At 39.9% G+C, this 16,663-nt stretch overlaps 1 protein-coding gene across 12 annotated transcripts in view; it reads right to left on the bottom strand.

Annotated features, from left to right (window-relative positions):
* Positions 1-7,754: 7,754 nt before the first annotated feature.
* The window catches only part of THAP5 (THAP domain containing 5), a 49,119-nt gene continuing 40,210 nt past the window's right edge, over positions 7,755-16,663 (bottom strand). For all 12 annotated transcript variants that reach the window (XM_029615000.1, XM_029614998.1, XM_029614994.1 and 9 more), the window contains one exon: positions 7,755-9,432. In XM_029615000.1, the coding sequence (XP_029470860.1) occupies positions 8,584-9,432 (849 nt within the window). In that variant the 3' untranslated portion in view covers positions 7,755-8,583. The remainder of the gene's footprint in view (positions 9,433-16,663) is intronic.

Below are 16,663 nucleotides of genomic sequence, written 5' to 3'. Positions count from 1 at the left end.
GTTTGTTTTTTTTTAAATGTGCCCCCCTCCCCCCAAAAAACACATTTTTCCCGAAGTTCGGGGAAAATCCGTTTCGGGGGTTCGGGTCCCCCGAACCAGGACGAATTAGGTGATTTCGTTGAAATTGCTTAATTCGTGATAAACAAATGCACATTGTCCTGTAATAACTAATTTCCTCTTTTACATGTGATTTGCGTGTCCCCACGCTAAGCATACTGCAGGCTTTGTAGCTCTAAACTCATAATAACCTTACTCAGACATGTAATTGTAACAGAAAAACCTGCTCAGGGCAGATTACATTGGCCCCTATGATAACAGAGAACCAATAAAGTAGCAAATAAAAACTGACTTGGTCAAGATTCTACAGCTAGCAGTTGGGATATATTTTGCAGTGTGGACAAGAATAACTGGGCAGATGGGAAGGGCTAATTGGTCTTTTTCTGCCATCATCTAATATTTCCTATTTTCCCCCCAACTTAGAAAAGTTTCTTTTACATGTTAAAACAGCAACTGTTGATAGGAATGAAAGCTGCATTGCATTATTTCCAGCTGAAGAAGGAGCAGCAAATATATTCAGGTTTGAGAGTTCCAGAAGATGAAATCACATACGTATACAGGTGAATCAGCCCTCAAGGACACAAGTACTGGCAGATCCCATAAGTAAGTAACAAAGCAGACATATACAACCCTAAGGTCTTACTTTCTATCAGATGAGAGCCCTCAAGGACTGAAGGGTATTGAAAGGAGTGTCTGGGTGACTCTTCTGTGCAGTCTGAATTACAAGTATCTTCTTTTTCAGTTAAACAACTGCTTTTCTGACAGATACTATTTGACCGTTTTCTGATACTGGCTTTTTAGAGGTAAAAAAATAATCTGGGTATATTGCATCTCATATGAACATACATGTCTAGCTGAAAACCTGCAACTGAATCAGAAAGTATTTAGGATTTTTCACATTCGAGACATACTGAAAAGCAAGCAGTTACCTAGCTTTAACCTTCTGCTAGCACAATATTATGTAACTGTTACCTCACTCAGCAACATCAGCCTTGGGGGAAAACAGGCAATTAAGACTGCAAAACAAATGTTATGTGCACTGGGTAAATAGGAACAAATTTCTGCCATGATGTGCTGGTTGAAAAAAACTCTCTTAAGCTGCCAAAAGCTGTTGATAAGACTGCAAGATGAGTGCCTGGCCAACACTGCAATCCATTTTCAAAAAAACCTAGCTTGCTGACAACGAAGCATGCCTATGATTTCAAGTAATACCCTTTCCATTTGTCTTCTAAACCTTATACAGTATTTACCTCTTAAAAATATCTTAGAGAATCTTCTTACAAGTATAAGTTGTCTGTATGAATGAATGAATTTTGCCATATGTGACAACTGATAGAAGGTAAGGATGCCTGGTTCTTAAGGTGGGGGAAATAACCAAAATGTAATAATGCTTTCAAAGCTCTCATCTGATAGAAAGTAAGACCTTAGGGTTGCATATGTCTGCTCTATTACTTACTTATGGGATCTGCTGGTAGTTATGTCCTGGACTGACCATTCTCAAAGACAGCATGCTGGGTTTTCCATTTTTGAATGATGCCTGTTCTAGTCTGGTTTCATCCATCAGAAGCAGCAGCATCAGGTAAGCTCGTTTCCCTCCTCCCTACCTGGAAGAATACTCTGCTGCTCAACCTGCAGATCAGTTCTTCTGGGACTGTAGAGCATAAGGATTGGCTGAAATAGTAGTTGTCTAGTGGTTAGAGTAGCAGGATGCAAACCAGGGCTCATATCCTGCTGATGGTCCTTGTAACCTTGAGTAAGTCACTTCACTCTCTACTGCCTCAGGTACAAACTTAGGATCCTATTTACAAAGCATTTTTCTCAGACTGAAAATGGGAGAACACCTTTAGTAAATAACCCATTTATACTTTAAGGCCTTTGGGGACAGGGAAACTACTGTGCCTGAAAGTAACTCACCTTGAGATACCAATGAAAAATTGTGAGGTAAATCTAAAATAGATAAATAAAAAAAATTAAAAAAGTGTGTTAAGCCTACATCGCCTTTGGTTGCTTAGTGCAAGCAGAAAAGCAGGATAAAAATGTTTTACATAAATAAAAGTTGTTAAAGCAACTCTGGACTATGTTTAGAAGACTGATTTTCAACTGGAGAATTGTGATCCACAACTGGGTCACAGCCTGGCCTAAGGTGGGTTGCACCAATAGCACTACTGTCATATACATATACAGTAAAAATTAAAGACTGGCTCTGTTTATAATGCATATTCAGACTAATGGTAGCTCCTGGGTCCAAAAATGTTGAAGATCATGTTTTTTTTTTTTAAACACAATATCGATGGGCACCACAAGGGAGGAATTCCCAACCATCCACAGAAAAATTTTCTTCTTATTATTACTTGCCTTGCAAAGGTGAATAAATTAAACAGAAAACCATGAATCTATCCTCTGAGCCCTGTGGTTCTGGCCCAATTGATTCCTGTGTGATGTGCTTACCAGCTGATTCTGAGGACAGGTCCTTGAGGATGTCAAGAGGCGGAGGAAGCTGAGCCCTTGTCTTCTTTTGACCAGAGTCTTTTGCTCAGCCTCGAGCAGTGAAACCTTCCAATGAATTCCATGGCAGATGGATCTCCTGCGTTCATAATAAGGGGAATAAAGTCCCTGATCTATAATCCGTCATGTAAAAAGCTGATTTAGATATAGTAGCTTTCATGGAGACCTGGTACATGGAAAAACTTGACTGGGGTATAGTTATATATGACTACAATCTATTCAGGAAGGATCGGTTAGGAAGGAAGCTAGGAGATATGGCAATATATATATAAAGAACAGTATTAAAGCAAAAGCATCACTGAGCTTACAAGGTAAAGAAGCAGAACTGTGGGTTAATCTGGAAAGAGGGAATGGAAATTCTATTTATACTAGTATAATATACAGAACCCCATCAGACACAGAGGAGATGGACAGAGATACAATGGAGAATATTCACAGGATTGTTGTGAAAGGGGAGGTGATGCTAGGGCATTTCAGTCTTCCAGATGTTGATTTGGACATCCCAACTGCAGTATCTTCTAGAAGCAGAGAAATCTTGGATTCTCTACAAGGAGAACTGTTCTGTCAACTGGTAACAGGAACACGAGGAGCCAATATTAGACCTGGTGCTTACCAACAAGAACAGTATTTCAGATGTTGCAGTGGATGACCATATTAGGATGCAAGAGATGAATGTTCATTCTAAGTTGAGGATCCTAGACTTCAGAAAAACTAACTTTCCCAAGGATTCGTTAGCTGGAAGGGAAAAACTAGGGGATGTAGAAAGCACAGCAAGGCACATGCACAACCTGTGCACCATGTTAAGCGTGTAAAAAGGTTTGTGTGCGTAAAAAGCGCGCCCAAAAAATGAGCGCATGACACGTGCTCAGAGCTGACCCACTGTGCACCCAGACGGCCTATAGAGGGCAGCAGTACACGCAAAAGAGCGTGCGGAAACAGCCGCCATAGGCCTTTTCCTTGCAGGCCGGGGGGGGGGGGGGGGGGCCTCATGCTGCCAGGCTGCCCAGTTCCCCAATTCCAAGGGGAGCAGGAACGAACGTCAGCATGGAGCGCAGAGAACGGAGACCAGAGGAAGTCCTGAAACCCCTTTAAACTGTCTGATTCAGGTAAAACTTTCTTTTTTTTTTTTTTTTTTAAACCTTACCTGAACTCAGCGCTTACGGGCTGAGTAGAGATGGCCTCCAGCTGCGGGGAGAGAGGCATCTGTCGTCACCGTCGCACTCAGCCTCCTGCACCCGCTGCCTTTCAGCTGAACTAGCAGATTTTACTTCATTTGGAGTGAGGAAAGTCTCACAAAGATGACATTTCTACTATGCTCTCTCACCTTAGCTTGATGGACTCTATTAACAGAGTACCATCAAGCTAGGGCAAGATAACATAATACAAAATTTCATCTTTGTGAAATTTTCCTCACTTCAAATGATGTCAAACCTTCACTGAGGTGTGCTGTGCTGTTTGTACGTCTCACTCTACATGAGAAACTGGCCCCTAAATCCTAAACCACCACAACACCTCACCTCGAGCCATTAGATGGCCCTCTTATAGAGATATAAATAATTGCACACTGTGATCTCTCTCTGTACTCCACTCCCCTTCTCCCCTCCCAAGCCCAGAAATGGCCAAAATGTAATTCTAAAAGTTTATCGCGAATTGTGTTATGGCCATTTTCGGGCATATTGCACAGCTTAACTCCAGGAAAAGGGTAGTTATTTCTGCACGGTGTGATATTGTCCCTCATTTTCATAAATTCCGTCCAAATTCCTCCCTGATCCCACCCCTTCCAAAAATTTGCATTTGCACCATGCGCTAGCATTATTATCGCATGTGTTAATGCATTAACACATGCATTAATGTGTTAACACCATAACACATTTTGATGAATGACCCTATACATTACTTACCTGGCCAGCGCTGAATATCAGGCCCAATATTTGCATCTACCAACTTTCTTTCATGGCCTGAACTTCAATACAATAATGCCATACACTAATTTTGTTCTGACAGGCATTATTGGAATTACTTAAAGCCAAAAGCACTAAAAAGCTAACAGATATTATGGAAAACTGGCAATTTTCCCATCACTGTAAAAGAAAAGATACTGTTCTGAGTGTCTGCTGTACTTGAACGTGAAACAAAAATTAATCACAATTTTAGCTTTGCTTTCATTTGCAGTCTGAGATGAAATAAGAATTATAGTTTTGATTTGACTGGCACAGCCAGTTAGGAGACTTTTTAACTTTATTTTCAGTTTGGATTATGCAAGTATATTTACTTTCCTGTTTACCAATCAATAATTAAAAAAAAAAAATCATCTCACTTCCTAGGGATAATCAGCTAAAAACTATTAATTACAAGTTTGAAATTGCCAAGGTTACCTAATATTGCATTTCAACCCATTCACTGTTGCTAATGAATTTTCTGCAAAAACAAATTTTTAAAATGGAACATTTTTTACAGCAAAATAAAATAGGGGAAAATTGTCTATTCCACATCTCTGCTTTTAAGCGTCCTCAGTGTACCCTGCTGTCTCTACCACCTCCCAGACATACTGCCCAGGTGCTGCTTGCCAGGCCCGTGGCTGGAAGAAAGGGTACTGGCTGGTAGGCTGGTACAAATCACCACTGTGGTGGCTACTCCCTCACCAGATGCTAGATGGGATATGGATTCTCTGTACCACATTGCTCTCTGCTGCAGAGTGAACAACCACCCTCCAAGTCCATTTTTTGAATATGCTTATAAATGCCTGAAGTGGAATGTAAATAAAAACAGCAAATTGCTGTAAACTGAAAGTCAGTATTAATTCTAAAATTCTTTTAGCATCTCCATGAGGAACTTTGGAAACATGCCAGCAATGACAACATCCACTCCAATTCTTAATTGTCCACATTTGCAAAATAATCCATAAAAGTCATTGTACAATCTTACGTATGTGAAATTTCTTAATTACTTTGCCAAAATTCAGGTTTTTTCCCCCATTTAGAATTTTAAAATGCCCATAAACAGGATTCCCCCCCCCCCCCTGAATCCCAGTACCTTAAAACGGCAGCATTTGATCACCTCTTTCGCCTCTCCCACTCCCGTGGGTCTGGGTGGTTTGGTCCCAACTGGGAGTCTCTGTGGAGAAGTGCTGGTCTCCCTGGGAGGAGAAGTTTCTCTCTCAGCCCCCATGTTCAAGACTCCCCCCGCTGGTGCAGATGCGACTTTTCCCCAATCGCAGCGGCGCCAAACGATGACATGCTTGCTCCCTTGCTGCGCGGGGGGTGGGGGGTGGGGGGTGTTGTCGGCAAGCAGTCGGCATCTGTAGTTTCAACTTTGAAGGGCAGGGTAGTAATCTTCCCCAAACCTGCTTCTCGTCAGCAAATGCCTATTCAGAATTCAGGAATAGGCATGATTTCTTCAGCTCCTGTGCTGAATTTTCCTGTTTCTTCGGTAACGGGGAAGGGGGCATCCTAAACCCCCCTGAAAAACTGGCTGAGGTAACATTGGACTCTATCTGGGATTTGGCTTCACGTTTTGGTCAAGATTTATCTACAGTTTCTTCAAAGCTTGATTCTTTTTCTGCCAAATTAGACCCTTTGGTCTCTCTGCATGATTTAAAAATAATTGAGCATGCTGCTAAGATTGTTTCTCTTCAAGAAAAAAATGGATACTATGGCAGTAACTCAGGCTCATTTAATTCAGGAACGAAGTTTGCTCTCTAGAAGGGTGGAATACCTTGAAAATTCATCTAGACATTTAAATTTACATTTTCCTAATTTTCCTAAAATATTTGGTTAACTGCCTATGACTTTGAAGAGATATTTTCAGGATATCTTACAATTTCCTTCTGAAGAAATACCATCTATAAATAAGGCATATTTTCTACCAATTTCTTCTTGTTCTAGTCCTTTTAATGTAATCCAGTTTCTTGAAACTTCTGGATATGAAATAGAGTTTTCTACTTTGTTTCTTTTGTATTTGATAGTGACTTAAAATTACAAAAATATAGACACTTAAGTAAAGTTAACTGTGAATTTCATGGCCAGAAAGTTTGTATATTTCTAGATTTATCACGAATGAAATAGGAGAGTAGTAGAGCTTTTTTAGTATTACGACAAGAGGTGTTAGCATTAGGAGCTTCCTTTATGTTACGTAATCCATGTAAATGTCACATTAAATATCTTTCCAATAATTATGTCTTTTTCTCTCCTAAGCAGCTCAGGTTATTTATTGATGCTAGGAAGAATTTAATTTCTTCTCAAATCCCAATGTAGACCAATAGTCTTGATTTGTTAGTACTAGGGAGTGTATCCATGCTATGGCCCTTTCCTTATTCAGTTTAATGCTCCTCTTCTTACTTTTTGCTTCTCTGGCATTTTGTTTCTTTATTAGAATGGTTTTGTATCAAAGTGATGTTACTATGTTAATTTTTTTATGAACACATTTGCTTTACTTATCTTAACCAATATAATTGTGTTTACAAAGTATTGATTATGTGCTTTATGTATAAATGAGTAATAAAATAAAAAAAAATTTGGAGTTTTAATTTGTCAACCGTGTTATGCAATACTTTTGAACCACTGGAAATGTAATTTCTTTTGTGAAAGACAATGTAGTCAATAAAGTAAGCCCAAACAGCTACTTTATAAACAATGTAAATTTTTTACATTTTAATGTAAAAATAAAGAACTAATAAGTGGCACGTAGTACCTTTTTACTGGACTATTTGCAACTATTTATTTACAGGGACTTCTAGCCCATCATAGTACCAATAACATGTTCATGGCGGATAACAATTCATAAAAATTATTCAATGCAAATAAAATGAACAATAAAACGGATTAATAGAAAGCTAATAGCTTTCAAACACAATACCTCTTTCCACAGGACAATGCATAGACAGAGGTATAACCCTTAAAAGTTATTCACAAATACCTTTTATTGGAAAAACTCATCATACCATTTACAACATATTTGTTCTTTATTTCTATGTATCCCAGTGGACTACCATAGCAGCCATGCCACTATTTCAGATTTTAAGAATGTGATTTCACTTCTCAATCTGCTAGTTGAATATGTCTCTCACTTTCTCTCTCTGCTCTACACAGCCCAAAGAACTACAATAACTTGTATCCGAGTAACTATCAGCATAGCGTTTGTTAATCCTACAAGTTACTTTTTAAGTTTCAAGGTTGTTAGTGAAATTATCTCCATTTTTTTTTTAGTTTGGTGCTTTCTCTGTTCAATTTTGTTGTGCTCTTCATTTTGGCCACTGGTCATTAGCTAAGACTTTACTTCACTGAAATTTAGACTACACATTAAATTATCATTAAAGTGACAACATTATGGAATGAAATATTTATAATACGTTACTTGTGTACAGAAATTATGAAAACTCTTGAAATTGCTTATTTGTATTAAAAATATGACATACATAATACCATAATAATTCAAAAGAAAGCTGCAAAATGACTACTACAAGCAGTACCCATTATGGGGTAGATTTTCCACTTTGTGCGCACACACAAATGCACAGATTTTCTACCATGTGTGTGCCGGTGCGCACATGGTGGAAAGTCAGTGGGCCATGTGCATGTGCCAGATTTTATAACCTGTGTGCGTATGTGCGGGCGGCCCTTCTGCAATTTTCGTGCGGTGACTCATTCTGGCCTTCCCCAGTTCCTTCCCAACCTCCCTTTCCCTCTCCACCCCCTAAACCCTACCTTTTTCTTTTTTTTCCATTTCACAACTTACTTCAGTTCAGGAGCTGAAGTAAGTTACGCGTGCCAACAGCCAGGTCTTCGGGACAGTGAACAATGGCGCTGTCCCGGCCTGCCCCCTGCCCCTCCCAGAACATGCCCCCGGCCCGCCCCTTCGAAGAGGCCTGGCACTTATTTGCATACCGGTATTGACGTGCATCGCCGGTACTCTTTGAAAATTCGCCCAACGCACTCAAGGCCCGGCCATGCGCGTAAATGCCAGGATTTATGTGCGCGGGTGGTTGAAAATCTACCCTTAAATTTGTATTATAACATAGTAACTTCAAAACGTTGTGAAGCAGTTTTTCACTATTCTAAGCTTCTCCTCTGACAGCAGATTTTCCTGTTTGAGCTGTCCAATAAGTGCTTCAAGTGATTTGAGCCTAGATAAAGTTTTTCTTTCTTGTACTTCCAGAACTGTTATTTTAGAATGCAACTTGGCAATTTTTTGCCAGAGGTGGTCCCGGTAAATATAGTGTCTGCAATATGAATGTTCCGTTTGTAATACTTCAGCTCCACTGTCCATGTCTTTCCAAATGGATTCTTTGAATTCAGCATTTTCTAATTTTACCAGCTGCTGTTGCGGGGATGCTATTGAGCTGGCTACCAATGAAGGCTCTTCAGAGAACTCTGTTGGCACAATGATAGTAATGACAGAGTTTTCTTTGGTGTTAAACTGCTCAATTGTCTTTGTGCTTGTATTGAACAAAACTGAATTTTTATTGGTTTGCTGTATATCCATAGAACTGACTTCAAGGAGTGAAATGGGATTTTCAATTGAATCTTCAGTAATATTAGCTGTATTTTTGGATTCCAAAAAGTGATCAGATTTAGTACATTCCATAGGTGTGGTTGAACTATTTAAGAGATTTTCCAGTGATGAGGAAAACATACCATTTTCTATGCTCGCAAATGATGCCAATTTTAAAGTAGGTTCATTGTGCTGAAGATGTAATTCAGATCGCAAGCAAGAAGTCTCTGCTCTTATATTTAGTTCTTCTATTGTTCCTGGATTTTTTGTAAAGTAAGGCTCTGAAGACTTACATAAACTGTTTAGTTCTATAGTTTCACTTATTTCTTCTTCCGGCTCTTGTTCTTTCATTTGCAGCTTGTATTTGAAATAATCTCTTTTCTGTGGGAAGAATAATTATATTATCTGAAAATTTAGCTAATAAATTCTAAATATGTTCTCTTTTTCAGTATAAATATGAATTATATTATATTCCAAATTTCACAAACTGATGTAATTCCCCAACCTTAACAAAATAATATAGGTTTGTACATGTTTATGTCTATTATAAAAAGTCAACTCAGGTTTCTGTTTCCATTTTTTGTACACAAAGAACAGTTCATAAATATAGACTGCAAGCTGGCTTGTTTGTAAAATAGGTTTGTTTTTTTTAAACAGACATCCAAAATTCTGGTTGTACATTGGCATCACATCAAAATTCTCTATCTTTCACACAGGGAGGATAACTTTCAAAACTGTTTGCATGTAACCATTTACACATGTATATGGGTGCACGTAAAGGTGCTACTGTATTTTATACCAATGAGAACTCTTCAGAACGCTCAGTTGGCACAATTATAATGACAGTTCTCTTTGGTGTTAAACTGCTCAACTGTTTTTGTGCTTGTATTGAACAAAAATGAATTTTCATTCGTTTGCTGTATAGACAGGACTTACTTCATTCAATAAGTGAAATGGGATTTTCAATTGAATCCTCAGTATTTTTAGCTGTATTTTTGGATTCCAAAATTTGATCAGGTATAACCATCGCAGAAAAGTTATAAAAAACAGTACATATGCATGCACAAATGCTCGTGTATGTAAAAACCATGAGCTGTGCAAGTCTGAACTTATCTGATAAATGCAGATTTATTTGGCTAAATAGCGGCACATAGTCGGATAAGCTCAAAAAGTGCTACTTAGTTGAACAAGTAGTGCTTTTCAGACTTCTCTGGCTATGTTGGCCTGCTGCAATTTAGCTGTATAAATCAGAAAATAGTACTGCAACTTATCTGAATAATTTCAAATTTGTCTGTTTAAATAGTGGGAAAGGTGCCACTTAGCCAAACAAGGATAAGTGTGTAGATTTTTATTACATTAAGTTGATGCTTTTACTCCCTCCCTCAAAACAACTTTTACACATGTAAATCAGGGTATTTTATAACATGCATGTGCAATGAAATAACCAGTTTTACCAGTTAGTCTACCAGTTCGCCCAGTCCATGTGCAGCTAATGAAAACCCTACTGGCTCTTTAGCCTGAAGTCTCCTCATTGCACCCAGACCCTCTACCCAGTCATTTTTTCACTTTAATGATGTTTAAATCCCTTACACCACATACTGAGCAGAAAAGTAAATACACGTAAGACATATGTGCACCACTTTGGCAAGTTTTAAAATAGCAATAGTAACTTGTGTGTGTGAATGCTGGCCCCGTCCCTGGTTTGCCCCTTTCTTACATGTATAAAGTTATTTGTGGACCCCGATTTATATGTGCAAGTTGTTTTGAAAATAGCATGTTTTCACATATGTGCTATTTTGTGTGTGCTAGTGCTAATTTTTATGCACGCAACTTATGAAAATTCATTTATAAATCAGGGATTTTCCTTATAATGCTTTGTAACACTACTTTGCAGACTATCTTTTCCTACCCCTGAACAACAGTCAGTGTTTTCACCATCTTAATGCTGAATATTTTGGTTAAATAATCAGACGTACTGCCATTCTAAAGTGAATATGATAAACAAAAAATAAGTTTATTCTTTCAGTTGATGAGAATACTACAACAGAATTCCCAATTGTTTTACTCCTAGGTGAATTCTGTACCAAAAATTTTCTATGCACAATATTTTTAAATTTTGCAAAATTATGCACATTCCATTTGTCAAAACACCACAATGAATCACAAACAAGTAGTAATGAATTTAAAACTATAATAGAGAACAAAGTTATTTCTTAAATATGAAAGTAATTTCCAAATTTTGGTGCAAGGCCTCCTTGTAGTACTAATTAATAGTGGTTTTTAGGAGTTTTAATTTGAAATCCATGGAGCCTGAAGGAAGCTTCAAGCTGCAGGCAATGTCTTCTTGGAGCTGTGAATTGTGGCAACAGAGCGACATCCATAGTTGTTGCCAGAAATCCCAGCAGTTGCAAAAGTCAGAGTTCCTCTCAGACTTTGTGGATTGCCAAACTGAAATCCCGAAAAATCACAGGTCCAAACCATAAAGCAGAAGACCGTCTCCACCCTGTCTCACCTCACCTTCCCTCGTATACATACTCTCCCCCATCCCTAGCTTGCTCCCACCATGGTCTCTCTTCCCACTGAACCAGCCAGGCCCTCAACTCCCCCAATCAACCTGCAAGCTATTTCTCCCCTCCAACCAGCCAGCCCATCATTCCAACCTGACCCCCTCAAAAAACCAGCCAGCCCCTTTTCACCTTCCTCTACAGCTTGCAAGCTCCCCTAGCATTGTTCTTGAAACAGCTGATGTCTTCTGGCACTGTGTGGCTCTCTCTGTAACTGGGAGCCACATGTCTCAACCTCATGAGACCAGCAAGAGTACAGTCACTGCACGGCTCAAACCGAGAGCTGCATGGTCCCAGAAGGCATCAGTTATTCTTGGCTGATGCTGGGATAAACTGTGAGTGGTGGAGGAAAGCAGGAAAGGATTGGCAGGTTGATCGAGGGTGGTGAGAGCGACAGGTGAGGGAGGAATCCAGCAATTTAAATCACACTGCTTTCACTCCTACTAGCTTGGGCAGGCAGCCCAAATTCTGCAGAATATAAAATTCTTATGAGGGAGAGCAATTCTGTGCACATTCTGCGATGTGCAGTGGCACAGAATTCCTCCAAAAATATGGTTTAAAAGGAGATAGAAATAATATAGATTCCCTTTCTATCATTTAGTGTCATATTTATTCCCCATAAAATTTGAGTGTTTAAATGATATAGTCTGCAGTGCTTGCATTACTTAATTCTTAAATCACTTTAAAACACATTTGCCATGCCCCAAGCACAAGTCACAAACTCTGTCTATACATTACTTATCTAATTATACTAACATAAATGGGATTTACACTAAGTAAAGCAAATTACCTATTACTTAAGTTACCTGATGAAATTTCACTAATATGAAACAGATTTGTTTCAACACTACAAAAAACATCAGGTTAGCTGTAGATGGTTACTTAACTCATGAACAGTAAAGCCACTTTCAAAAGGCTAAACATATCATTAAATTGAACACACACACATACAGCACCAAAGTATTTCAACTAAGTAAAATAAGGAAGCAGTCGCTGTGGCAGAGCAACCAGGAGACCTAGATTAAAATCCCACTTCTCCTATTAACTATGCAGCTTTGAGTAAGTGTCCGAAATTCCTTTAAACAGTTCATACTCTTTGCATGGACATTCATTTTAATGCTATTCAGAAGGACCAATCCAGTCATAGTAGATAGTCACAAAAAAGATAGGAATCACTCTCCTTAAGCACAACACCTAAAGCTACAAGAAATCTATAGCAAGGACCTTGTAAGCATGTGATCTATTTTACAGGTCAACAGGGTTAGTGCTGTGATAATAGCTATAAAAGCTAATAATTATCTGAATAGATAGTTTACAGTACTAGGTAAACATTAATGCTGAAACAAACTTACCTGTTAATTTCCTTTCCTTTAGTCTCATCAGACCAGTCAAGACAAGTGGATTATTTTCTGCCAGCAGATACAGTGAAAAGAAAATAGCTCAAAGCTTATTTCACTGCCTCTATAAAGAACTGGTGCTGCTTTCAACTCTTCAGTAATGTACGTCAAAGCTAAGACAAAGACAATTGTTCATTTTGATTTCCAAATAACCATCACAACCAAAACATGATACAGCAAGAAATCTTCATTCAATGGTTATTAACCTAGGAATAAGAATCCGTACACTAAGCTCACAATTAGGCCAGATGTCTTCAGAGTGGGCAACAATGTACTCACTAATAGATTCTTTTTAACTTGACTGAGAACCCTTGTTTGCTATGGCTTCCTTGGGTGGGTTCGGGATTGGTCTGGCAGGACTAAAGGAAAGGAAATTAATAGATAAGTTTAAAAATGTCAGCTTCCTTAACAGCCATGCCAGACCAGTCAGACAAGTGGGATGTACCAAAGCTCCACCCAGTGGGATTAAGTCACTTTAGCTCTCAGGGTTCACTGTTAAAGGCATAACCTCTCCCAACCTGCACACCCACTCCAAGGTATTTAGAACAGGGATGCAATGGAGGCAAGGGAGCTGCCCTACCATTATCTTCTGACTCTGCATATGAGGATTCCTGTGCTCTCAAAGAGCAGGATCACTGGCCCTCTGAGACCTACAAACTGTTGCTGTAATGAGCCAATGTGCCCCATTCCTTGATTACTAGTGAAATGAATGCCTTAGAAAGCACTGTGCTTTAACATGATACATTAACAGACCACAGTCTTAACTGAGAAGAAACTGGTCTTGTACAAACATCTTAAAGAACACCTATAACAGATTTGAAGTGGCTATTCCTGTCCTGGCATGCATCGCCGGAGTTTCTCACACTCATAAGTGAGAAAAGTCTAATTTCTACAGAAGTGAAACACTACCCTCCAAAAAAAGGAGCATACTAGACAGATACTCTTTCCTTTAAAATTACCAAAGGCCATCAAGGAGCTGACCTGAAGAAAATTCAGAGATGCTTTCCTAGAAAACTCAAGAAGGGATGCTAGATCTCTTCAAAACTAAGCTCGCTTCCAAGACTAGGAGACCTCCTGTAGCAGAGGACATGTGTGCTTAAATCCTAAGAAGAAAGTATCTAATCTGAAAGAGTAGCAAGACCTTCCATGATTGTCTCTCTTGCAGTAAGCTAGAGCCAGTCTCTGCCCTCTGTGATATCTACAAGTTCTTCCTTCCTTTGATGGAAAGGAGAGATTGAAAGAATGGACCCCTCACAGGGAAATAGTCTTCTCCTGAAACTGACCTTACACAGAAGAGGCAAGTAAAGAAACTTAGGAAGAGAATACTTAGAAAAACTATTCTTATTAATTAAAATCAGGGCATTAACATAGCTTTATTCTCCAGTTTCATATTTCTTACCCTTACATATTGGTAGCTATTGGGGAGGAAGTAGATGGTAACCTGGCCTCCACAAATTTCTTAAACTGTTCAAATTGATAGAAAACATATACTTCATTACCTCTCTTTAATATGCATTTGCATGGATACCGTAAAACAAAAGAAAATCCTAAATCAATCGTTTTCTGTCTAAAGGAAAGAAATTCTCTTCTCCTAGTTTGTGTGGCCTGAGCCACATCTGGAAATAGTTTCACCGGCTGGTCATAGTAAGTCGAGGGAAATTTCCTAAAATACATTTTCATAATTGAATTTACATCTTGCTTATAAATAAAGGATGCCAAGAGAGTACCTCTCTATAACATCCATACTTGAATTTTCAAGAAAACTGGTCAGGTTAGCTTGAATATTTACCACATTTGTTCCTCCAGCCGAGGTTCTCTTATTAACAAAATAACAGCAATTTATGGATGGCAATTTATCAAACGGAAAAGAGAGAACCTCGGTGAGAAACCTTTTTAGTGTAGTGAAAGGGATTTCTCCCGCCACCTTGGGAAAATTCAAAATCCTAATATTTAAGTATTTTAAGCTATTTTCCATAGCCTCCAGTCTCCTTATGCAAGATATTTGATCTCGTAGAATAGTTCCATTGAATTCTTGTATTGTATTTATTTTATTTTCTGCCTCGCCGATTTTAACTGACATCTGGGTTATCTGTTCCTGGACTTCTTCTATTTTCGATTGAGAATTTTGGGCAACAGAGTCCATCTTCTTTTCCAATCTGTTCATGGAGGCCCCCAGACCCACCATAACCTCCCAAATGCTTTCCAATGTAATAGTCTGCGGTCTTGTAAAACTGACCGCGGACTCACCTCCAGGTAAAGATGTACTCTGGGCTTGATCTTCTGCAGAAGGCCTCTCTCGCACCCCTCCTCCGGCTTTCTGAAGCCCAGTCTCTCCTCTCTCGCCGGGAGTTTCTCCTTCCACGGCGTTCTGAGGCGTTGCAGCGCGCTCCTCTTCCGAGGCTTCTCCCCCCTCCTGTTCCGACGCTTCCACCGCGTCATCGGTGTGCACTGGAATTGGTTCAGCATCGGTCTCGCGTTGTGCTGGAGGTTGGCGCTGTTCAGGGCTCAGGGAAACCTCCTCCAAGGGAGCCACCTGTTCTCTTCCACAGGAGCTCCCAGCGGGTTCTTCGGTACCCTGACTTACTGAAGCGGACAGGAATCGGTCAATTTCTAGCTGGGTCATCGGTGGTAAGGATTCGGTGGGGTAAATCCTCACTTTACCTTTTCGTTTAGCAGGCATGATATTATTAGAAAAATAAATTCAGTGTGGAGCACCACGTTCCTGCTTCCTGCTATGCCGCCATCTTGCCTGTTCCAGCCAGAAAGATTAGAGGTATTGTACTTACTGTGATATGGAAGCATGGTGATGAGAGATACCATTTTACCTGTGCCTTCTGAAGAAAGTTGGTATTTCTGAGGTCCAGGCTGGGCGGAGAGTAACTACTTTCTGTTGAAAGAAAGAACAGTGTAATTAAAACTCCCCAAACACCACCCCCCCCCTGCGCTTTGTGGCGTCTGGGGGAGTGTACCGGGAACTTTGGAACAAGGTGGGGTGGCCGCTCTGATATCTGGCCAGTTGGGAGACCAAAAGGTGTCCAACTGGAGGGTCTGATGTAATTTGGATATCATGTAAGCTCCCACGGGAGCGTGAGCGGTAAAGTCTTACCCGCATTTCTGTGTGCTGTACAAGGAGACATCGAGACCTGTCGTCGGCCTTTGAGGTGGACTTGCACATGAGGCATTTGCTGGATTTCGTGATTAGCAGATCAGCGAATGCACCTGGAACTTTGGTTCTGAAGCAGGAACCAGAAGCCAGAGCATTAATCAGTACAGAGACTTGTTGCTGAAGAAGGGAGGATGCCCTGATGCAATCCCAAAGAAATAATAGAGAGGTTCTCTTGGTATCGTGGCTGACAGCTGGCATAGTGATATGTGGACACTAATACGGTTCTTGGAAGGTACATGACCTAGAACTTTTCGAACCATGTGGCCCGAATTAGAGAACACATCTCAATGGGAATGCCGCAGAAGCGGGTACTTACCATCCGACGTGGATCGCCGAAGGACGAGCCAGTGAAGGACTGCTGGCTCCGTGGATTTCAGGAGTCATCGAGTGAGTAGACGCCCTTCTCAACTCTGATGCCTGGTATGGTGGCGCAGGTATAGAGGAGACAGGCTGAGTGTGGCTGGCGCTACCACGGTAGTATTTTG

This window comes from Rhinatrema bivittatum, chromosome 9 (assembly GCF_901001135.1).
Source record: "Rhinatrema bivittatum chromosome 9, aRhiBiv1.1, whole genome shotgun sequence".
NCBI lineage: Eukaryota > Metazoa > Chordata > Amphibia > Gymnophiona > Rhinatrematidae > Rhinatrema > Rhinatrema bivittatum.
The sequence above is the reverse complement of the archived record's forward strand: the minus strand, read 5'-3'. Positions and strand labels throughout refer to the sequence as shown.